The sequence below is a fragment of the Carassius gibelio genome, chromosome A21 (genome assembly GCF_023724105.1).
Source record: "Carassius gibelio isolate Cgi1373 ecotype wild population from Czech Republic chromosome A21, carGib1.2-hapl.c, whole genome shotgun sequence".
NCBI classification, from domain to species: Eukaryota; Metazoa; Chordata; class Actinopteri; order Cypriniformes; family Cyprinidae; genus Carassius; species Carassius gibelio.
The window spans coordinates 16,423,340-16,449,671 of record NC_068391.1 but is presented as its reverse complement, the minus strand read 5'-3'; the positions used below and the strand labels follow the sequence as shown (position 1 = coordinate 16,449,671).

The window sequence follows — 26,332 nt, the reverse complement described above, 5'->3', positions numbered from 1 at the left end:
AGAGAACAGCTGAGATATTCTAATAAACTTCAAGGTTGGTGCTCCACAAATAAGGATTATAAAGCATGTGGGTAACTAAATAACAGATTTAGTCATTTATAGGTCAACTATGCCTTTAAAAAAATAAATAAATAAAGAATCATATACAAATCTACCTATGAATATGTAGCATTAAATCATGAGTAACAAAATTTGAAAAGGTTGGCTGTAGTGCTGTCATTTTATGGAGCTTATGATCAATATCGGTGTTGATCACAAACCAGTTCTCTCCTCTGGACAAGTTTTAAGAGAGGACCCCAAAATAACTAACTTTATTATTGTCCTTATTTACGTCTTGCAACATTGACAGCAGATATGGTGTTTTTTTTTAGAAAAAAAAAAAAAAAGGAAAGGAAATTTAATGAAGAGGTCAGATTCCTGCCTTATAAATATGGTGGCTATGTAGTCATTTTTGCAAGTGTATTTTATTTCCATGTACACCGCATTTCCACCATGGGCATTGTTTTATCAAGCCGATATACAACCATGAAATTCAGAGGATTACCATTTATATTGCCATGTACATTTTCCATGGTTTCACTCAATATCCAAAGACAAAAACCAAAGTAGTCAGTGCAGTTTTTATACATATAGGTTTTATAAGCTTCTGAGGCAAATGTTACACCTTCATGCCTAGACTCTTTCTAAGTTAGCATTTTGATTCTGCGACGATGGTCATCCACACCTGTACTTTAATCGAAGGTGTAATCAGAAAGTTGAGGTGTTTGTATCCTTGGGGTGTGCAAAAGAAATTCTCAATTGCACTAATGACTTCAACTGATAGCCAACACCTGCACACTCCCCGCTTCATTTCCAGAAGGATTCTTGCCATCCGTCGAGCATACCAACCCACTAGTGAATCTGGATAGTGTGTGCTATTTTAGCGGATGACTCTTGAACATAAATATACAGTAATTGTATATATCTCCCAGCCGTTGCCTTCAGAACCTGCAGTCTGACAGGGAGCAGAGGTTGTCCTAGGTTTGGGTCACTGGAAAAAGCCTTACGCTGCCACCTCAGCACATGGAGATGGTCACGTTGATACCCAGGTTACCGTTGTCTGCAAACAGGTGGGCAATGGAGGTATCAAATACAAGACAGTCACTGTTCATGATGGCCGCTGCTACACCATCATGTATTGAGCGTGGCGTGGCTTCCCATGTGAGCCGCCTACGGTTGCCGTTCAACTCGAGGCGGTAGGCAAAGTTCTCTGCTTGCTTTCGCGTGCCAATGAGCAGCACGATGGCAAAGAACTGCTGGTGTCCCTCGTATTTCTCCTGCTTCTCTAGAACCAGCATGAAGTGGTGCCCAAAACATGACTGCATCATGACCCAGTCCACAGCCCCCGGTAGATTAATATCCGTGGCCAGAAAGACAATGTCCTCGCCCTGTAAGGTGGTAATGGATTTGTGGGCATGCATGAGATGTGGCATGACGGCCTCCAGGGAGCCCTGCCATTTACAGGAAGCCCCGGGGCATGGGCAGGTGTACGGCCGGAACTCACAGACTTCTTCATGCTCTGGCTTCTCACTGTGGTGGAGGGAAAGCATACATCCAGCAGAAGCATACTGCAAAAAAAAAAAAAGACAAAAAGAGAGAGACCTGCATGAGTCCTGGTACAAAAAAAAAAAACATTTGAAGAGAGATACTTAATGACTGAAAGAGAGAGTAAAGAGAGATTGGATCAAGAGCGCTCAGGTAAGTAATGGGACAACACTGGAAGTTACTGATGATGAAGGACAAAGACAGAGTAGCAGGAAAGGTGAGTGGGAGGCTGAACAAAGAGGGGGAAGGGGAACTAGGATAAGGGGATTTCAGGAGGGCAGATCAAGGACACAGGCGACAGGGAATAATATATAGGTAAAGCAAAGGGGGAACTATGCAATGTGTTGAGATATGTCAGTATCATTAGAAGTGAATCCATATTTTGCCTAGAGTAATCAGTCTGTTTGTGTGTGTACCTGCCATAAAAACGAGGTTCCTGCTAATCATGTGTCAAGCTGTGACAAGACTCATTTTTTATGCATGTGTCCATGCAGTTTGGGAAAATGAGCGGGACGGATCGCATTGCTTCAAGATGTATAGCCCAGCAAGGCTTTCTTAGATTATCTCAGGAAGGGAATAAAAATGAAGGTGAAATATGAATGTTACCCCAAGCTGCCCACTTTGCTAGAAATGTGCACACTGCATGACTTTCTTTGATCACTCTAAAACCAACATTTATCTCTCTGACTGACCTACAGGATTGGACTTGCAACAACAAAAGGTGAAATCCCACAATAACCTGATGAATGCCCTTCCGGGGAATTTTCATCAGCTTAGCAGAGTTGAATTCAAAATAAGGCATTCAGCTCAAATTATGGGTAAAGGTTTAGAATTCAACCGAAAAATGTCAGACCTTTTACAAAGCAACAAAGAAAGTAAATCCTTGCATGAATGGGCTGGAGAAAAGGCAAAAGGCAAGATCAATTATGTCTTAGAATGTCTTATGTCTTCATAAAGAACTAAGACCAAATAAAAAAATACTTTTTAAACACACAAGCTAAGAAAATGAATTTGAGTTTTTTTTTCCCGTTTTAAAATAATTGTATAAAGACGTGTTATATTATTTCCAGAAAATCTATGTAAACTTAATTAATCAGAGTTAAATAACTACACCACAGGACAATCCGTTTCTATCAGGTTAAAGCAAAGCTGGAGGTATGAGTGTACAGCCCACTCAACGACCCCCCCCCCCCCCCCAACAAGGGTGTGCCTCAATATCTGCCAATTTAATTATTATTCTGAGTGGTAAATGACTGGCATGTCTAGCAAAAATCAATCAGTGTCAGCCGTTATCCAGTGGTCCAGAAGGCCCTAGAGGCCATAACTGCCTTAAAACACTGACATTTATTGTCAAAATCTGTTAAGCAGCAGCTAGGGAGAAATAATCATTGTATCTCCTTCACATTATACTGGGTTTTCCAAACTGTCTTTTATTAGGACATGGCCTATGCCCAAATAACCTCAAATTCATCATTCTAATCCTTTCTAATTTCCCAGCCTTTCTTTAAAGGATCAGACCATCTGACTTTTGGAGGTGTTGAAGGTTTATGTGGTCCATCTATTCCCTCCCAATCAGACAGTTATCCTCTTATCCAGCTTTTTAATGAGAGAATGAGAGGATTTTGAGCAGTAATCCTAAGGCAGTACGGTGGAGATAAAAAATCTGTCTAAAGCCTGTTGGCACTGAGAGTCTTGGTGTAAAAAGGAATCGTATAAAGTTTCTGTTTAGGGTACACTGTTGAGTGTGTGGTTTTATGCGTATGTGTGCATTCAGTCACTACTATACCTGATTCCAGTTGTGAACTTTTCAAAACAACCCTGTATATCATTTACCTTGCATTGTTTAGCCCTTGGAGCAAACAAATTAACTGCGTTTCAACAACACATTGGCAGCCGTACCAATATGCCCACAAAAAAAAAAAAAAAAAATTCCATTAAAATGAATGGAGGACCAAAATAAAAAAATAATTTGCCTGACAAAATAATAAGTAAAGTGCTCTCTTTCTAATACACCCTTGACGCTGAGCCAAGACGGCCCTATGGAGATGCATAGACCCTGGGCTGGAAGCTTAGCTACTGAATTATTCACACATTTCTGCATTTAAGTTGCAAATTGTACTTTAGCCAAGAGGAGAAGTCATTGGAAATGCTAATGAATGACAATGAATTTGGATGGTCTATTCATTTGTTTCTTTTTGTGTTGAAATGGAAGTATGTTTTAAAATCAAATAATTAGGCTAACTCAAATAAACCAGAGCATGAAAGGGGCATGTAATAATTATAGTCTTCAACTGTCTTTTGGTTCTAATCTTACCCTAGGCTAAAATGTGTTTTTTTTTTTTAGAATATTAGCAGCAAAGAGCTAATGTTTTTCTAAACACAGCATCTGGGTCTGGATATTTCTCAATGTACAACAAAAGAACCCTAGACCTTGAAAGAAAAACTTAGCTAAGTCCTTAAAAGTAGTTTGCTGCAATACATTTACATTTTTGCATCTATGAACTTGAAGGCCAAACAGACGAAATAACATTTACTCAAAGTATGCAAGCAATATGCTAAACTTATGGTTATAACAAGTTGCCAGATAAACACACTGTGCTACAAGTACTGTTCAGGTCAAGGGTACCTTGGGCCTCATTTCAAGAAACAATTGATGTTTCCCATACACCTATTCAGAGCAATGGATGAGAGACAGGCTTATCGCTCCTCCATTAACAAGCAGGAGGACCTTGAGTTTCCATCACCAATGTGTCAGTTATAAAAAAAAAATCTAGATCCCTAGAGTTGGAAACCAGGACAGACAAGATGGCATTGTTACAATCTCTTTTCCCTTCTCCCTCAGGGTGAGTGCATATGAAAGAAAGCGTTCTTGAAACCAAGTGAGCCCACCAGCATCTTGGTCCCCTCTTGGTCCTCCTGCCTGCACATGACCTCATCACTGCTAGGATGCGGCTTGGCTCAGGTCATAATTAAAATCAACTCTGTGGGGGCCTTCAATTACCCCAAGCGAAAGGCCTGTGCATCGGCACAGAGAAATTGGATTTCTCCTAATCAGTGGCAAGCTGTCGCACCCACTTCTACCACTGCAATGGAAAGCTAGACACTCGCTTTCCTTCTCTGGAATCAATAGCAATTTAGTTAAAAGTTTCAAAGCTGAAATCAGCCAAGTGAAGGCCAGATTAATTAGGTTAAAGGGGGGAGGGGAATTCTTGCTTGCTATCTTCTCACTCGATTCTTCAATTACATTTAAAGGTGTTGTATGTAAAATTTTGACTATTTTGTTCTCCTTTGATAATGTGCGTTCAGGGCAGGAAAAACACAGTTCATTTCATTTCATTTATCTTTAAGTGCACTCAGGGGGCCGGGTGAAAAAAAAACCTCTCCAATATTTTGAATTTGGACTGCAATACACAACACAGCCACTCAGTGTCAATCATACATACAGAACCTTTAATGTTTCTACGTAGCAATTAGTGTAATCTGTCTGTATATACATAGTAGTGTTGTCATGGTACCAAAATTTCAGTATTTGGTACCGATACCAGTAGAAATCCACGGTTCTCTGTACCAATTTGGGTAAGAATAAAACTAATGCCATATAATTGTATACTTATTTACAATTGTGTTTAAAGTTTTTCTACAAGTAATATAATTATGAAAAACAGGTAAGTTTCACCCCAATTATTTTTTATTTTAATGAAATTTAAACATTTTATTTTTTGGTAAATAAAGGGGATTTGCTATTAAAATTAAAACATGGAAGAAACAGTGTGATTTATTTTCTTTAAAAATTAAAGTTTTATAAAATTTTTCAACAGTAGTAGCATTATCACATACGTTCTACTAAATAATAGTAATATTTCTAGCACAATCAATGCCTTTATGTAAAGATGAACTTGTTTATGTGTTTATGTCCTCATTGAGAAGGCAGATGCAGAAATTACTGCAAGCATCACGCGATTCAGTCTATGTATTAAACAAACCCGCACATCTCTGCCATTCATTCATTCAGACAGAGACGTGCAAAACATGCAGGATTCATATTTCAACCAATTTTTGCATCTTAACATTTACAGATACTGATCCATATGGCGATTTGATTTTATTAATTTACGCTAACTTTGACAAATTCCGTGACTGTCCATATTAAAATGTACGTTTAATTTTAATTATTGGATTTTGAGATTCCGATCATAGCGCTGTATGCGTCAAGAACCAGGTTGACCATTCACTCGGTACCACCGGTACTTAAAGAAACCTGGTACCATGACATTTTCATTTTTGTAGTACCGACTTGGTACCGGAGTACTGGGTCTTTTGACAACACTAATACATAGTATAATCTAGGGCTGCACGATGTGTCGTTTAAGCATAGATATCGCGATGTAAGAATCCACGAAAGTCACATTGCAGGATGTGCGATGTAGGCTGTCGTAGTTGATCTGTTATTCATTAACTGTATGGGCCAGCTGCTCCCCTGTCTTGCTCACTCTCCCTCGCGCATATTAATCTATTGACACGGTGGTGTCGATGTTTAAATCATTTAAAATTAGTATGTAAGTGTGCTCACCCCATTTTTGTTTGGAAGAAAAATTTGATTAGATTTTTCATATCGCAATATTTATCGCAGAAAAATAAAATATCGCAATGTAATTTTTTCCCAATATCGTGCAGCCCTAGTATAAACGCCACTGAGCACTGTATCAAAGACTTCTTTATAGAAGGACATTTTAGTGTGACAGTAAAGGGGTGGTTGATTGCGATTTCACTTTTTTAACTTTAACTAGTTTGTAATGTTGCTGTTTGAGCATAAACCATATCTGCTAAGTTGCAGCACTAAAAGTTAAATGCAAACGGAGATATCATCTTTTAAAATTCTGACAGTTTAATGCCTAAAAAACGTCTGGTAAGTGACTACAACGAGCTTCTTCCAGGGTCCATTACGTCACAAACCCAGATAAACCCCGCCCCCCGGGAACATGCAACAAAGGGGGCGAGGCTATGTTGTGCTGCTTTAGAGAAGAGGAAGAGAAAACTGGGGTGCACGTGAAAATCTGTTCATATATGAATCGCGATTCTGTCTTCTAATGATTCTAATGGATTCACAAGTTTCAAAACCAATGTTCTAAAGCAGTGGTTCTTAATTCTGTTCCTCGCGTCAGCCTGCTCTGCTTTCTCTCTCTCTCTCTCATTCAGATTGTCAGATCAGATCCAACATTTTATACACTTATTTTCACAAAGCAATGAGAAGCGTTATAAATGGACGTGTGTACGGTCCATGTATACGGTCCAAGCAGTAGCATTTACAAACAACAGCGTATCGAAAAGTATGAGACAACAACAAACAAACATACCATTAAGAGCCGTGCTTGCACAAGTTTTGTGTGATCCTCTTAATTAATATTCTTTGCGTCTAAATCATGCTCAAACTGATAAGCAATGTAGAGGATGTCATTGTTTACAATACACCCGGAGCACATTCTGAGCTTGAGGGGCAGGATTTTCAGAGGCGGTTTAGCGAATCACAATTCACTGAGCCAGTGAATCGCATATTTCTGAAGGAAGGGCTTCATAATAACAGGAAATAAATTGTGGCGTTTGTCAGAGAAGGGACAGATCGGTATGGAATAAAGGTAAAATATGTGAAAAATTATGCATTTCTAAAAGAACAAAGCATGAACATATTAGACTGCACACCATAAACATAATCAAGCCTATAACAAAACCACCCCATAAAAAAAATAATAATAATAATTTAAAGAATAAAGTGTTTTTGAGAATGATTACATAATAGGCCTTTTACAAAAATAAAGTCAAACCGTGTCAACTTTTATCAAAATGTTTAGTACATTAAGTCTTTTACTAATTTTAGAATGTTTACTTTGAGGCTAGCTTCTTTGTGACTTCATTGTCATAACTTTTAATCTCATGTTTTACTCGTGTATACTCAAAACTCTGTCTTGAGAAAGTATTCTATTACGATTATGAGAGTATTCTTAAAAGCATGATTATATTCCTGTAAGCAGTGCAACAATATTTCCCATTGGTGGTGCAACTTCACTTCCTATTTTATAATGCTTTCCTGAATTTTTTTTTAGTTTCCTATACAATATGTATTTTTCTTTGTTTCCTATACATAATGCACTATGCTGCCAGCTGACATGTATGGAAACAAGAAAAATTAATGAAGGCAAAAAAAATCAGTATATTCCTACATAAAACAGCAAATTATTTCTTAAAAACAAAATAAAAAAACATTGATATATTGAACATTGAACTATGATCTTCCATACTCACCTTGCTTCCTGGAAGTGGTTTGGTGTGACAAACCGGTCGATTTGTGCCTGTGACACAAACACCTCGTTGTCGTGGCCAACTAAGTAGGCACCGCAACTGGGACAAATCCCTCAGGAGTGGAAAACAGGAGGCCGGGCACAACATCACTTCAAATACAACCCTACAATAACTCTTCAGTCAAAATGTTTTGAGACTTGTCTTTGCCTTGTCGGACAAAATGGGACAAATGTAATTCGAGCTTCTGCACCCAAAATTAAACCCAAAGTAATGCTCGACATGAACAAGAAAACTATTTGGGGTCTCTCTATTCACTGGTAGAGAAAGTCTTAAGAATCTTACTGAGTCCTGCAAAGAAATGTATTTCAAATGTGTTAGGAATGAACCTACTGACCTACTAAGAGCTGAGGAAGCAAACCGAACAATCTGTACTCTTTCACTAAAGCGAAAACACCATTCCCACGAGTGCATTTGAACAAGTGCAAGTGTGTACGGCAGCGCTGAGCAATTACATCAAATGCCTCCCTGTTTACCTCTGATTCTGACAAGGATGCTTTTGTATACTGAAGAACACAGCCAGGATAGACCACGTTTCACATCTACTGCCAAAACACAAGCATCGCGGACCCGTTATAGTGACGAAGCCTCCTCGTATGGTGGCAGACACATGCACACAACAACAGTAAAGCCAAACAAACAATCTATTGATTCAAAACATAAACCATGAACTGCACTGTCCCCTTACAGGACCAGAGACCCATGCTGTGATTCACTAGCGGTACACAAACTGTCATCGTTAAAACACCTAAATCCCAATTTTAATTCTGTTCTCATTCCATGTAGATGCAAAAAGATTATTTCCTCTAAGTTCCCAATTCAGGATTTTCAGCAAACGCAGGTCAAATCAGTGAAGGCAGGTTATTTCTTTGAAAAAGCTGTGAGGATAGGTCAGCATCCAGTTGAAATGGATAAGGCTCAATAAAAAGCTTTTAAACTGAATCAGAGATTCCAGGTAAGATGTTGTAGCCCCAGGAAAGCATCAGCATCGTCACATATTGTGCAAGTTCCTACAAATACAGATAGACAAGTGACTGGGATCCCTGCAAAACAATTTTTTCTCCTTCCTTTCTTTCTACCGATCTCCTCTGTTGTTGCTGCACTCTGGAAAGTGACCACTCAGCAGAGCTGTGGAAGCGGAAAAACATTCTGGACTGCAGAACACTGGCACACGACGGGAGGAGGATGGGAGGAGGAGGTGGTGTGTGTGTTTGTGTGTGTGTGGTGGGGGGGAGGGTTCACACCTCCCCATTCCTCTGCTCATGTTTTTTTCTGTCTTTGATGCCCATAGCACAGCCATTTGGGGACTTCAAGCAGAAAATAATCTACAGGACTTTCATGTTAGATTTGGGCTCGTTTATTCCCCTGCGGCACTTTGAAGGGCATAAATATGAACATACACTATTTATACACTACACCATTCTGTGTAAGCCATAAGGGAAAAAGAATATTATGAATGCATCATGAATATCTAAATCATCTATACTATATAGAGATGGGAATATATTTATATTTATAATGTGGCTATAGAAAATAATCACCCCCCATTAAAATAAATCACATTTTGTTGCTTTGCAGCCTAAAATGAAGACAGAAACTGTTTTTATTTTATCGAGCTTTATTTGCTCAGTGCAACTTGTAACTTCGAAGTTAAAAATATAATGCCAACATGTCATGAATTTGTTTTTTTTAAACAGAATCACTGAGGAGTTGGAGCAAGGATCACCCCCTCCTAAAAATGACTTGTAGCTAATCTCCTTGTCAATGGCACACAAAAAAACCATTTGACTTTCAACTGTGATCAGCTCATTTTGAGCTTTCCTGGAGCATTTCAGTCCTTGGTAGAGCAACTGAAGCAAACAATCAACTATGGGTGAAAAAGGCACTATCAAAAGATATCCAGGATAAAGCTGTGGTCATTTGGTACAACACAGATCCTCCCTGGTTTAGGATGTCACTACAAACTGGATGAAAGAACCAGGAGGAAACTGGTCAGATAGGTTACCAAGAGTTCTACGGCAACTCTGAAGAAGTTGCAGGAATTTATGACAAAGAGTGGTCATTGTGTGCAAGTGACAACCATATCACAAAAAAATTTGGCTTGTATGGGAGGGTTGCATGAAAAAAGCCACTCCTCAGGAAAGGCCACATGCAGTAAGACTATGCTTTGACGCACGACACAACTTGAAGATTCTCAAGCAGATGAGACTAAAATTGAATTATTTGTCCTCAACACCAAATATGTCTGATGGAAATCCAACACAGCTCACCATCCAAATAACAGCATTCCTCCAGTAAAGCATGGAGATGGTAATATCGTGTTATGGGGGTGTTCCTCTGCAGCAGAGACCGGAGCAGGATTGAAGGAGCATGCAGTGGTGAATGTCCTTGCATGGCCTAGTCAGAGCCCAGACTCAAACCACACTGAAAATATGTGAAATGACTTGAAGACTGCAAACAACAAACGGTCAACATCAAATTTAGCTGAACTTGTACAGTTCTCTAAAGAAGAGTAGGCAAATATTGAAGTCCAGATGTGCATATATATATGCACACACATACAACAATACAACAATACTCAGGTAAGCTGTGGCATTTAAACAATGCTCAATTGGTACTAAGGGGCCCAAAGTGTGCCAAGAAAATATACCCCACATTATTAAACCACCACCACCAGCCTGAACTGTTGAGACCAGGCAGGATGGATCCATGCTTTACACCAAATTCTGACCCTACTAGCTGAATGTTGCAGCGGAAAGTGAGACTCATATCAGGCAACATTCTTCCAATCTTCTATTGTACAATTTTGGTGGGCCTGTGCGAACTGTAGCATCCGTTTCCTTTGTTAGCTGACAGGAGCGGCACCCTGTGTGGTCTTCTGCTGCTGTAGCCTATCTGCTTCAGGGTTCGATGTGTTGTGTGATCAGAGATGGTATTCTGCATACCTTAGTTGTAACATGTGGTTATTTGAGTTACTGTTGCCTTTCTATCATCTCTAACCGGTCTGCCCGTTCTCCTCTGACAAGGCACACAAGTGCCGCTCACTGGATATTTTCATATCAGTTTTTGAAATACTCAGACCAGCCCATCTGGCACCAACAACTAAGGCTGGGTATCGGCGCAGATCTCCCCAGCTGTGTATTCATATCATTGTAGTGAGACGACAGGGGTCGAAAACACCACTAATGTCGGTGATGAGCGGTATTGATGGTGTTTTGTTTAAACCATCAGCCATTCATTCATTGCGGAAATTATGGTGCCTTTCTGCGTGATGTCAAATGCTTCCGCAGATGCCTAAATGGATTGAATTGCTGCCATGCTATTATTGCCATGCCGATTAGCAATTTTTGTTACCAAGCAATTGAACATGTCTACCTAATAAAGTGGCTGATAAGTGTGTTTGAGTGTATGTGTGTGTGTGTGTGTGTGTGTGTGTGTGTGTGTGTATATATATATATATATATATTAGGGGTGCTCCGATCACGATCGGCCGATCGTTAATGCGCATCTCGTCAGTAAAGCCGGTTCTCTAATCAGCGGTTAATTCCATCAGGTGCGTGATTTCACATAGAGCAGCTGTTACTACACAGAGTCATTGTTAATAGAGAAGATGCGCAAATCCAGTTCATTTTCAGCGTTTATTGGCGCATCTTCTCAGTTAACAACGGCTCTGTGTAGTAACAGCTGCTCTATGTGAAATCACGCACCTGATGGAATTAACAGCTGATTAGATAACCGGCTTTACTGACGAGATGCGCATAAACGATCGGCCGATCGTGATCGGAGCACCCCCAATATATATATATATATATATATTTTTTTTTTTTTTCCTCAAATACATTGCACAGTCCCAATTCTAAATATTACATTTGTGTGTTTGCCTGTAAATAACCATACCAGGCACTGGATTTTCTTTACTGAATCACAGCTGACTTGCTGAATATGATATCTCCTCACAGCTCCAGCATTTTGTATTTTTACCCATTGTCCATTTCCCTTTCATCCACCTTCTGCAATAGGGTTTAATTTGAACCTGGATGCATTCACACATATGTGCGGCTGGAAGTCTGTAGATCTAGCCATCACTAACACAGGTTTTATTTACATTCAAGCACACAGAGAAAGACAATCTGTCTAACTGCATTCTACTCATCTTTACCCCCTTTCACTTTCTGGGTGAGAACACACACACACACACACACACTGCCATTCCGGCAAATACACGGGTAAAGTGTTCTGGCAATTGTTCCAGGGTCACTAGATTTTGCACTTTCACACTGGCAGTGATTACCCGGGATATGTGCGTGCTTTCACACACAACCCGTAAAGATCCCGTAACGACACGTGACATCAGGGCGTGACGTGTAATGTACGAGTCGAAAACGTTAGGCACGTTATACTTTCACTGAAGCAAGCAAACGATCTCTGCGTCAGCGCGGAAAGTGAGGAACAAACGGATCTCTGCTTCATTACAGTTTGCACATATTTTTTCATCACAAACGTTGATCTTCCTTCCAAACAGCCGGTAAAAGACTCGCGCGATAACGTGCGTCACCACTTCGACACGGCATTAGATCTGGCTTTTGTTCACACAGCGCTCGTCCCGGGATAAACCTGCAATGTTCCTAGGTCCCCAAACCGGGTTCAATGCCGGAATCAATCCCTGGACGTGTTTGCTTTCACACAGAAGACAACCCGGCAATGTTCCGGCAATCTAATGGGTCCGACATGCAGTGTGAAAGGGGCTACACAGGCCTCATACCTCTTTGCTTCCCCACAGTGGAAAGGCCACCTATTTTTAGCCTGACGATGACTGGCAGCACAATTAAGAGGCTACAATTAGAGGGGTATACGAGATGGAGTCTGACACTTGCATTCTCATTTCATTACAACGGCATGCATTAGCGAATGACATTGTGTTTATCACTGACAAATAGAATACAAGTTTAGCTTGTTGTCATCATATTTTTAAAATCATGCTGAGGACATATCACACCAGACAGCAGGATTGGATATTTGTTGACATTTCTACTGACACACGTTATACATTGTCATACTACCGAGCCCTAATGAGCATATGGGCATGCACGCAACACACACACACAGATGATGAGCTAAAAAGGGTGCATCTCTCCAGCTAAAGAGCCTGCTGTGTTTCCATTTGGACCCCATGATGAGAGATGAAAGATATGTTTGAGACGGATGGAGACAGAGAGAGCTAGACTTGCCTTGGGTTCTCAAAACCAGGCAATTTAATTAAACGATGGTGCCTGTGGATTTATGGGGCATGACATGAGTGATTGACCCATGATTGCAGTTTAAATTTAATGTTTGCTGAGCAAGGACAGAGACAGATCGTATGGATACTGCTTCGGCACAACAACATGTTTTCACAGTATTCAGTATAATAGTATGTTTGCTAGTGGCATGCTATAAATGCTATTAAAAAAAACAAAAAAACAACAACAACAACAACCTCAAAACAAAACAAAAACACAAAAAGCTAAACAAAGCAGATTAATGCTAAAGCCATACCTGAATAGCTCAACAAAGAAAACCCCCTATCAATCAAACAACTGTAGCCCCCCAACACAGAGAGCTCGAAGACCCATGTGAGACAGTGATGGGATGAGATTGGCAGTCTGCCAGTATGTGCACACTCCAAAATCACTTCCATTTCTCTTTCCTGCAAACATATGTGCGAGAAAAGAGAAAATAGCAGCTCTTACACGGACATGAGCAAAATGTAAAGAGCTGAGAAATGTGGAAATTTTAGGGTTGACAGAGTGTGAAATGTAAATGATGGAGAGACTATGAAAGGAAGGAAGAGAGAGAGAGAATAAATTATAGCCGGGACGTTTTCTCCTCCCAAATTGGAAGCAGCAGTCAACATGGATACTTCCATGTGGAAATGTCTGCCATTGTACAAATTTATATACTGCCACAAATCATTTAGTCTAAACACCATTCATTATGCTGACTCACATGGCATTTAAGCCTGGTTATATTATAAACTACGGATGAGATTACAGTGTAATAAAACATCCATCCACATGGGAACTAAAAGCCATGTAAAACGGAAAACTAGTGATGCACTGACATTTCCTATCTGACCGGCATTGTATCCCCATTCGGTGTCTCCTGTTCCATCTCTACTAGCTATCAATAAAAAATAAAAAAAGCACCAAAATAAAAAGAACCAACCGAGTATGATATGAAAGAGCAATAGGTTTTCATATTCTTTTCCAAATGTTTTCCACGTTCACAAACAACATTCAACCTTTTCCTTACCAAATATTACATCATGACAGGAAACACAATTCACAAGTCTTGAAACCTGTCTAGGAGCATGTCCTACCATCAATATCTTCTATTTCTCAAATCCTAATTGGGTAGAACAAGGTTCAATTGGACTTTCATTTAATTTGAGTCCCATTGTATGACAAACTGCTGTGTCCCCTTGAGTTTAGCCTCCTGGGAGTCATTCAGTGCAGGCAAAATAGTCCAAGCTTCCCGTCTCTGCTCTAAATGGCCTCTGATTAAAAGGCTCCGTTAAGTGAATGGCTGAAGCAGCTGGATGGGGACTGGGTGTAGAAGAAGGACTACAAAGAGAAGATGACTGAAATAGAGACAATTGAGCTATCCCATTAATCTCGCCCTGACTTCCTTTTACCTTCTTCACATAGAGGAACTGGATCTGGGAAGGGAATATATTAAGCCATATATCTACAAAGAGGATTGGTGGCTCTCACTTAGCTTATTTAGCCCATCCATGGATTTAAGGTAAGTGCTCACTAGTTTAATGGGATGAGGAAAGGTCACCCCGTAAGCGACTGATTACAGCCGACTAAAGAGCTCACTGACTGCACTATAATGGACATTAAACAAAGCTTAGGGATAAGGCCGAAGGTTAAACCACATTCAGCAAAGCATCCAGATTCATATTCAACTGCATCGTACAACTGCTTTACTTCCCATGCAGAATCATGAAAGTTTTTTTTTTTTTTTTTTTTACAATTAAAACTCTTGTGTACATTCAGCAGTACACTAACCATATTTTAAAGACAACAGAAGAAATTAGGTTATTAGACAAAAATGAACTCAAGTCCTACTTTAGTGGACTGAAAAACCACTCGAGTTCAACTAAATCAATTTCATCTACTTTAATTGTACTAGTTTAATCTACTTCATCTAATTCGTTTAACTGTAAATGACATGCAATTAATGTTAGTGTCTGAAACCATTAAATTAATTTTACACTTAAGTATATTCTTTAAAAGCACTTAATTTCCCTAATAAGTACTCTTTGAAAGTATTCTAGAGTTTGCTCCTTTGAAGCTTTGTCATGAAGAGTTCAATTAACCTATTAACTTTTAAACTATTAATTGCTTTTTCAGTGGATTGTCGTAATCCCATTACCCTCTCTGGATTCCACGATGAGCCATTTTCCTTGTGGCCAGTAAGCCATGATCACGTGAAGATTGTGGCCCTTGCGTTGAATCATACACAAGGCAGATGGCGCACCGTTGAACAGGCCAGGCAGGGAGGGTGAGGACAATGTGGTCAAGGATCGCTGTGTCCATAAGTAGCGAAGAGTGACGCATCAGTGAGCCCACGAGCCAGATACAAAATTCTGACGACATGGCACCAAAGTTCAATACTGTTTTCAATAGGCATCCTCACATCGTACAACAAGAGAGCAGGCGGAAGAATACGCTTGGGTAACTGCATTCCAGAGAATCAGATAATCCAATTTGAAGATGGAGCAAAGGATGATATTGCTCTGTGCGAGATGAAAATCAATTTTGTTCATATATTTAAGAGCTGCAGGAAATGTAACTACAGTATTTACGGGAATGTGCTATTACTTTGTGCTGCCTTATGAAGTAGAGGAGGTAAATGTCTGAAAATGCCACCACATTAAAAAAAAAAAAAAAAAAAAACATCAAGGCCTCCACAATAACATGGTCCCTGCTGTAGTTTCAACAGCAAATAAAAATACAATTATTACAATTATTACTCATTACAATTCACTTGGAGGACCACATAAGCCTTTATAAGGACACATATCTCCTTTAAATTTGATGGATTTAAAATTTGTCTTATAGGTCAAAATCGACAGTAATAAATGCGAATTGATCTAATTACATAAATGAATAAGGTAATGTGTAAAGGTTTTTTTTTTTAAATAAGTCCAATTTAATTAACCAATGCAATCATTTTATAGGTTGTTTTGATTATGAAATCAGCTCTGTATTTTAGACATTAAATATAATAGATTTAAGTTGTGATATTTAAGCCTAGACATCCTTTACAAAAATAAGAAAATGTGTATTGGTGAAACAAAAGAAAGCAATTTTATTTAGATCCCCAAAACTGCCATCAATTGCTTCAACATACTCCTGGGTTTCCCGATATGGGGATGGGGGAAATCACAATGGGTCAAATTGGACTGTTTTTCTCTTAAAGTGATAATAAAAAAAATATATATATAAAAAAAAAGTATTTTCTTTTTTTTTTTGTAAAAAGTGTATAGGGGCCCTACTACCGAGGTAGGCCTATAATAGTGTAAATAATGCACAACAATAATTAAATATTTGATGACTCAATAAATTGCTCAGATTGGCACTGTCTCATATACAATGCAACGTGACAAAATATAATCTGCAAAAATTTAACGGACTTGAATGGCTTTACTGCAGATCAATTACTGTATGCAATGTAATATAGGTGGCACAGTCAATTGATGGTGGATGTGGTGAGTAGCGATCAAAATGCTCTTTCAGAAGACGTTTAAAACGATAGTTTGACAATATGGTTTAGATCGCGAATATGAGTCAGTGATGGTAAAATTGTCTGCTCATATTGAAACCTTCCAGGTTTGAAAGGGTAAAGGAATATGCCTTATTTTATTCCTTTGTAATTGTTATTAAAATTTCAGGAGAGTTTTATGCTATTGCAGCAGTTAGAGATCTATCCGTGTTACAGACCCAGTTCAATATAACTTCGACCTGATATGTAATGATTGGTGCAACATTAATGCATTTAAGGGTTAAACTTTTTAAAACATTGTGTTTATTTTTTTTTTTTTTTTGCAGTTTAAAGTCTTAAAATGTCTTACATTTTACATTATTTAGCCTTAAAAGTCAAATGGTCAACAATTTAGTCGATGAGGTCTTAATATTAAATTGTAACGTTATCTCATCTACACTGATCTCTAGAAAGTTGCCATTTGACTACAGATATTTTTCAATTTTTGTTTCTGGGCTATTAAAGTTGCATCACCAAAAAAAACAAAAAAAAAAGAAGTTGCATTTGCATAAAGAATAGGGCAGCACTTACAGCAATATTTGTTGTCTCTCCATTGAAACCTTACAAAATTTAACAACAAAATTGACTTGATATAACTGAGCCCAGCATTGCTCACTATTATTATCTCTGCAGGTGTGAATGTCCTGGGCAGAAGCAGGAGGTATTATGGTGCATTAAATGTTTACATACAACAATTGCCGTTTATCGACCAGATGGATCCTTGAAGTATAAAGAAGACCACATCGTACATTATCTCTGGTGAATGTAAAGATGCCATTAAAAGCATTCTGTATTAACCTTAATGCTTCACTAAGGTCATGCTTTCACGCCTTAATTTCTGTCGTGCTTTGCTCTCAGAAGATCATACAGAAGATCAATGTGCTGACCATGTCCTTTCTCAACACAACCTGCAAACGCACACGTGCAGTTTGTGTGTATGCAGCTGCAGAGGGGCAAGCGAGTCACCCTGTGAGGAACTCATCTGTGAAATTAATTACGGGCTGCTCAGTGCTCACATTCATTCCTCCAATGATGTGATGAAGGGGCTGCAGCTATTACTGGAGGGGGTGGAAACGCTGTGTGCTAAAACTCAGCACAGCTCATGTGTGAAAACTGCCAATTTTTCATTAATCCTTTCATTTCTTTAATTAATTGACAGTGAGTGCCTTGAGAGCTCTTTGCATGTGTGTATAGGCTAAATTTGTATAATAGTGCATGTGACATATGTGTTTATACATTCATGGTTTATTAATAGCAGCACACTTAATATAAGAAAGAGGTAGGCCATGTGTATGCAGCAATACTTTGTGCATTGGTACCACTGAAACACATTTTACATGACACTTCTAAGAATGAGATATCACCATTATATAATAATTAAATGGCAGTAAAAGAGATATTCACAAAAACATATGTATTGTTTATATATATTATAAATACTAATTAGAAATAACAAACATTTCACAATATTTTAATATTTACTAAATTTAAATGTAAGGTTTTATATAAAAAAATAATTTAAATAAATTAATATAAATATAAATTAAATAAATATATTATATTATATAAAAGTATAAATTTTTGCTTAAATAAAATCTAATTTTTAATAAATAAATAAAAAAGTGTACAATATATTTGAATATTTATTTCAATATTTACATTTTTGTAAAGAATTAATATAACTAATACACAAAGAATTTGTTAGTTATTTATAATGTGTTCATTTATTATTTAAATCTAAAAACAATAAGTCAGGGATTATTACATATTGACGATGACTTTCAATTAACATTTAATGATATATTAATATTTTACATATTTTTGTAAACATTTTATATAAAGGATACAAAGTATTGGATAATATTTCTTTTAAATTTATAAATAAATTAACAAATTTAATTTGAACAAATCTATAAATTAAAAAAAATTATTGTAAAAACAGACTTTTTTTATTATTAATAAAGACTTTTTAACAAATTTACAAGGCTGTCAGTAGATTTTGGACCTGACACTTGAGGTTTTCAAAGGCACAGAGCTTTGTGTGTTGTGTACACAGATGATTGGAGGAGTGTTACACTCAGTGCTAATATCAATGCGATACATGCGCAGTAGCCAGGTGTCACCAGTTTTCGTCGCACTGGGGTGCTCTCTCCTATAAACGGTGTATGGTGGGGGATCATAACAAACTTCTAATTCGCCTTTGCACACCTCTATTCATGGTGACAGCAACTTTTGTCTTAAACCCACAGAACAAGCTGAAAATAGACTCACACATTAAAGCCTTAGGGGACTAAACATATCTATGTCTAATCTTGTTACGTATGCCAGCTGGACACAGCCACCCGCTGCCAGAGCCTGGCTTGTGAGGAAAGCAGATCAGTGACAGTTCTGAAGAACTGCTCCCTTCCTGCCAGACTCTCTGGGCCGTGCTCCACGGACATCCTACATGAGGTGTGCTACTAAGACATCTGAGGAGACACAGTCTTCCATTTCCTTTCCCACTTCTCCCAAAGTGTGCGTTTCTTATAAACCAAATAAATAATTCTTGGGAATGTAAAAAAAAAAAAAAAACGGATCCTATTTCAGGATCAACTCATGTATATTTGTCATACCTGTTGTATGCTAACAGGGAACTATTTCAGGTTTAAGAAGGAGTCTGAAAAGTTTATGCAGGGTAAAAGAAAGAGGGAAGGAAAAGGAGGCGGAGGCACACAGTGCAGTCATGACTCTAGGATAAAAAATAAATAAAATAAGGAATAAAAATAATAATAAATCAGAAATATAAAAAATGTGGATTTTTAAAAGGCAAGGAAATTAAATTATGAATGTAAAATGTAATGTCGTGCAAGTCTACAAAAACGTTGTATATTTATGAATTAATAACTGAATTAATTAATAATAATACAAAATTATTTTACCAAGTTATTCACTAACACCCATTAATGTCATTCAATAATCAGTATCTTAGGACAATTGTCACAGATTGGATTTAAAATAAAACATGAAATGCTGTGTGAAAAAAAAAGTAATTTCAGAGGCTGTTTATGTAATTACATTTTCATAAAATATTATTAAAACCAACACTTATTTTAATTTAGAATAACATACACCAATAACATCTGCAAAGATAAAACCAGTAAAAAAAGCATATAAAAAAACTGCAAATACTGAATATTCAAAGTCAACATGAAGTATTTTGATTCTTTGAAATTCTTTGAAATTCTGTCATCATTTATTCACCCTCATGTAGGGGTGGTTGCTATGATGTTTCTCAATGACATGGATTTTGCTATACCGCAATTTTGCTATATTTCAACACAAATGACGTTAATGAGTTGAGGCAACACAGTACTTCACTGACATTAGTAATCAAACACAGAGCATTGTAAAAGACCAAACTAATAGAGCGCAAATCGCCTATTCCAGTGGTTCCATAACTGAGGGATAGTTTATAATCAGCAGATTTTTGCAAAATAAACCTCTGCAGGGTGATAAAGACTAGGGCTGTGCGATTAATCGAAATCAATTTGAGTGTGCGCGATTTCTAATTCGCTTTATAGCATGATTTTCCGCCGCCCTTACCTCCTGCAGTATGTTAACTGAACCAATAAAGATGCAGCGCGTCTAAGTGGAGCACGAGAACAGAGCAGACTGGGCATATGCCTAACTCCAGGTTCACACACACGGTCTGTGATGCGTAGCCTTTTTGTTAATGGAACGGAAAGTTCACACTGCATGCGGTAAAGATGAGAACAGAAAAGGTTATAAATAGAAAGGTGCGAAAAGATTTAATATATTGCACGTGAGCACAGAGAGAGTTGTGAGTGCACAGGACACCAGTTGAGCAAGAGGAGACACGTTGTAAGGCAGCGTGTATCTGACCCTTATTCAGTTTATGATCTGAGCATGCGCATCTTGTTTTGTGAACAGAGCAAAGGAAATCTGCGTGCGAGAGGATAGATTCGCGCTCTCGCATTATTTTAATGTGCTTTAGTGTTTCAATAATGCGCTCTCGTTGCTGCTTCTGAACCGCGTACTGTATACGCACTGCAGATGGAGTACGTGTGAACCTTGGGCAATAAATATACTGGGCAAAACATATAACACCTGAGGCACCGCTACAGCGAGCTCTATGACCAATACATGATAAAAAAATAAAAAAAAAATAAAAGATTCTCCATATGTCTAGACATTTTGTTTGACATCTTCGTGATTATTTTGACCTATGTCTGTTCTAGAGACATTTGATAAAGCTCTCATTGGTTTTCTTTTGGAAATATGTTTAAAATTTATATTAAATGCATTTATGACTGTAAAGCATGTCTGTGTGTGTCAAAACGTGATTAAAATCGAAATCGCAAAATTGATAAAGAAAAATGTTTTGTCCAATATTTTTGTCCATATCGCACAGCCCTAATAAAGACTACACCGTATAATTTTCCAGGTATCATGTGGCCACTTGGCCATGCAGCCCCAGTTTATATATTTAAAGAATTTGCCACTGATGATTCAAATGCGCAATTTAAGCAGTGTAAATCAGCACTTGTTGTTTATCATTTCTCCAATCAAAAATGCAGACATGGTTATATGTTTATTCGCGTAAACCCTTAAAATAACAGTATAAGTTAACGTATGTTCCGTACTATAAGGCACACCTTCAATGAATGGCTTATTTTAGAACTGTTTTCATATATAGGGTGCATCAGATTATAAGGTGCATAGAATAGAAGACACTGCAGTGAAACGTTTGACTGGATTTACATTATGCATCCACTAGATGGAGCTGTGCTAAAGGGAATGTCAACATTTTGACAGAGCACCTTGATCCATATATAAGGTGCTCCGGATTATAAGGTGCACTGTCGTTTTTTGAGAAAATTAAAGGCTTTTAAGTGCACCTTATAGTGCAGAAAATACTGTACTATAATCAGTAATTATGTGCCCACTTGATGCTACAAATGCCTCGTTTGTAATGGTTTTACATTGGTTTTGTCCCGTCGTGCCGGGACACGGCATCACAGTATGGTAAGGGACGTAACATTTACGTCACACGATTGAGTAATTTCGCCAATCACAATGCACCGGATGGCTGTCCTATCGGAGTACACTTCGATTTTCAGACCGATGAGCTTTGTAAAAATGTATGCATTTCAGAAAGGCGGGGCATAGAGGAGCACCAATAAAATCATGTGTTTTTTAACCTTAAATCACACATTGCATTACACTATACAATACACAAAATAATGCTTTTTAGCAATGTCATATGACCGCTTTAATTCTAATTAGGGCAGTCAAAAAAATTATTTAATTTCAAATATGTCGAATTTAAACTAAAAATTCACATTCGAATCCAAAAACTTTTTTAAAGAAATAAATCACAATATTTTTTCCATGTTTTAATTTTAACAGCAAATCCCCTTTATTTACCAAAAATAAAATGTGTTTAAATTTCATAAATTAAAAGACAAATTAAATTTGGGTGAAACGTGTTTACTGTTTTTCATAATTCTATAACTTGTAGAAAAACTTTAAACACAATTGTAAATAAGTATAAAGAATGGCACTGGTTTCATTTTTAGTGCTAAAAAGTTATTTTTTTTTAATTAGCATAATTTTGTGTTTTGCTTTGGTACCGAAATTGGTACCGAGAACCGTGGATTTTCACTGGTATCGGTAACGAATACTGAAACTATGCATGCACACATGACATTGTTTTATTTATAGTTGTTTAAGCAACTTAATTATAATTGGTTTATTAACATTTTTTTTTTATATTATTAACTTAACAGTCATGTATTCTAATGCTTGTATTAAACGTGCATTAATAATATTTTGCGTAATCAGGAGAGAAGCAAAAAGCTTCTCTCTTCACCCTAACTTAAATTATGCTTTTTAAATTTGAATATAATTCCAATATAATTCATAAATGTTTCAAAACTGTATCAAAAAACAAAACAAAAAAAACTAGACAGTATATGATGTCTTTAAAGAGCAAAGTTGCGGTCACCTGTGGAGTGCAGCATATGGCACAGTCCCAGAATGATTGTTTTCACAACATCCCTCCACAAAAACTGAGGTCCCATACACTTTAATGCTGTTGGTACAGTGCATCGAATAACTAGCTGACAAAGCCCTTTGCTAAAACAACAGCGGATCCAGCTTTACATTCACTACAAACATTGAGGGCTGTTTTTCTTTACTGATGGCTGGTAACACTCTAGAGACTGCACTACATCACGTACCAGTCACGTCCTGATTACAGTAACTGTAAAGGAGGAAACTTTACCCTAGGAAATAATAGTAGTGATCAGCTTTCACAGGCCAGTGATAACAGAGAATACAACTTTAATGTACTGATGATGCAATCAAGGTGTTTCAGGTCAGTCAAACTAGAGAGAAAACTTAACTCAAACTGCCCAAAAAGTGTAAACTCAAATGTAAACTGAAATTAATGTAACAGCATTGTCAAGAGACATCTTTAGTTTAGACAGATCTTTCTAATGCAATCTAATTTATCAAATAATGATCACAATCAAGATATATTAGGCTTTAATAAGACGTTTAAACCAAGCAATCACACTTATTTCCACTTTCAGTTTGCTCCAGTAAAAATGTGACTGAGCCTTGTTTGACAATATTTCAGCAATCACAGTGTGTGTGTTTTTTTTATCAGCTGTTTAGAATCAGAAACACAAATTTTGGAATTGTGAATGAAACACTTTTGACACGATTCAGTTCCCCTAGTTAATAAATGGTGACATTTTGTTGATTTCGCATTGTGTTCTGCGAAATCAACAAAATGTCACCATTTATTAAAGGGGGTCATATGATGCTTTTTTAAAGATCATTATTTGGTGTATTTGGTGTAATAGAATATGTTGACATGCTTTAATATATATATATAAAAAAAAAGGATTCTCAAATACTGTACATTATTGTAGGTCCTCTATGTCCCGCCTCTCTCAAACGTGTAGTTTTCTACAAAGTCCCTCCTTCCACAAGCACAGTATGCTCTGATTGGCCAACTGACCCAGTGCTTTGTGATTGGCCGATTACTGCAAGCACACATTGGAAATATAACCCCCTTTTCCATAATCGCGAGCTTCTTCTTTCAAAATAAATGTAAAGACAGTTAATAATGACCTTAGATTTACCTTCAGTTCAAGCTGGAAAGAGGAACAGAGTCACATGACAGACACAGTGATGAAGCTCATATGTGTTTGCAGTACATAAGCCACTTATGGTTAATAAAACAGCTGACTCCACTCTCTCTCACACATACACGCAAAACTCAGCATTTGATCTCAAGTTGAAACTTGAAACTGAGCAATCAGTCAATAGCAAATCCTTATACTAATAACATACTTACAGTAGCTGATTCAAAAGCACCAGATTGTCGTAGCAAAGTCAAAATTACCTCCTCTCCTAGGTTCACATAACTTTGCTGTTCTGTTGTAAGTAATCTTAAAGATTCCTAGATGCATCTACTTTTGGGACGCCAAATAACGTGCTTTTGCCTAGATGCAGCATCCCCCTGACATGGCTGCTTCTACACTAACTTCGGTTACTGAAGCCATGCCTTCTTTCTTTGCGTGAACATTTGTGATTTGTAAATATGATATACTTATTATAAAATGACATTGCAAATTTTCCACAATATTCTAAAAATTAACACCACATAAATCAGTCATTTTGACTGCAAAAAAAACAAAAACAAAGCTAATTGTGACATTACTGAAAATTGTTCAGAAGAATTTATCAGATTTGCAAAAAAAGGTTTGTGATTTAGTTTGATTCATTCGGACAGTTCACTCATGCAGTGAATCGTTTGTAGTGGTTTCTCACACTGAAATAGTAACAGGATATTTTATAAGCTGCAAAATAAAGGTCACTTGGTTAGATTGATAAAGTCCTTAGCCAAATAAAAAAGAGACTATGAGGGATATAGAGTCTTAACAATGACAGGCACTATATATAATCACTGTAAACTTAAATCCATAAATGTAAAATAATAATATTCAAATATTTTTTGATGGGGGTGCCTGTAAAAATATGCCTCTGTTTTAAAGCTGAAGTGTGCCATTTCTGCACCTCTAATATGACCAAATGGAATTACAAAAATAAGGATTGTTCTCAAACAGGTTTCCAAAGCACTTCTCTTCGGCCACACTAGCTGCAATTGGTTGGACAAAATCATAAGCAAGCTCACAAAACAATGCCATTGGCCGAGACAATGTAGAGACGCTGGAGATGATCGGATATTTAAAAATATAGTATTGATTTTGCCGTGATATTTTCATACAAATGACTAAATATTATGCTGTGATTGAGGAAAGTATTTAAAGAAGTGAAGTCTGCACACTGAGAACTACTGCTCCACTACTATTCTAAGTGTGCAGACTTCACTTCTTTATTTGATTATATTATTCAGTTGTCTTGCACCTGCATCCTATTTGGATGTTTGGGATGTGCACACCATTTTTGTGTTATTGAGGAAAGTATTTAACACGGAATCTATACACACTTCAGCTGGATGTTTCACTGGAAATATAAAAGGAGACTTAAAAATATGAATGAAGCAGATGTGCTGCATCTTTCCTTGATGCAACATACACCTGTGGCATCTGAGCTTTAGTTACACGATATGACCACACATCCTAAACTCATGTCATCATACTGAACTGAATGAAACAATGTTGCAGGCAACTTTGGATTGGTTATGACAGCAGTTGTTCTTACCTTACACGGAAACGGCAGAGTAGATGCAACTTTTTCCATTGCCAAGTTCCTTATGCTCGGCGTGAGAGGGCCGCGACAAGTTGGACAACAGCTGAGTTTTTGCCGACATTGGTTACACACCAGATGCCCAGCCTGGCACTGCAAGATCGGAGGCAGCACATAGTCGAAACACACCGGGCACTCAAACAGCGCTGTCAGCTCTGCTGACTGTCCCGGTAGGGCAGTGGCTGGAAGGGATACAGCGGCCGCGGTTACCGTACCAGAGCCCGCGACAGAGCCGGATACCCCAGCGGCGGCTGCTGCGGCCGCGGCGGCAGCAGCAGCAGCTGCGGCGGCGGCGGCTGCAGCAGAGGCGGTTGCTCCTCCAGAACCTCCATGCTTACTTCCTCCTGCTTTACCAGCCCCGAGTCCTCCTGCCGCACCACCCGCAGAGGACGGACGGCTCATGGCGAGGAGTAGATCTCAAATGGTGTAAAGCCCAGACAAGTTCAAGCCCGAGAACCCCACCGTATACCCCCGACTGGAGACAGACTCGGTTCCGAACAGCCTCCAGTCCCCCACGGATGCAACATGGCCGCCATAGTTTGAGAGCGAGTAACGATCCTATTGGATGAAGGTTCTTTGATTGACACTCTTCTCAGCCAATCAGAGAACCGCGTTTGATGTCTACGTGAGAGGTGCTGGAACATGTAGTAGTAATTACGTGAGTGATAATAACAAATTGGGTAATGCATAGTCATTCTTTTAATTTATTGAACAAGATATTCAAAAGATAAATAATTCTGCTATTCAAATGTGCGACGAAGATATTTCTGTAAATGAAGTACATCACTGCATTAACAAACAA

At 38.0% G+C, this 26,332-nt stretch overlaps 1 protein-coding gene across 1 annotated transcript; it reads right to left on the bottom strand.

The window, feature by feature from the left end:
- Positions 1–379: 379 nt before the first annotated feature.
- On the bottom strand, positions 380–26,080 carry LOC127941729 (E3 ubiquitin-protein ligase Siah2). The gene is made up of 2 exons (XM_052537092.1): positions 25,486–26,080; positions 380–1,607 (listed from the first exon to the last, which is right to left on the bottom strand). The coding sequence occupies exons 1-2, from the start codon at positions 25,930–25,932 to the stop codon at positions 1,056–1,058; spliced, it is 999 nt and encodes a 332-aa protein (XP_052393052.1). The 5' UTR covers positions 25,933–26,080; the 3' UTR covers positions 380–1,055.
- Positions 26,081–26,332: the final 252 nt, after the last annotated feature.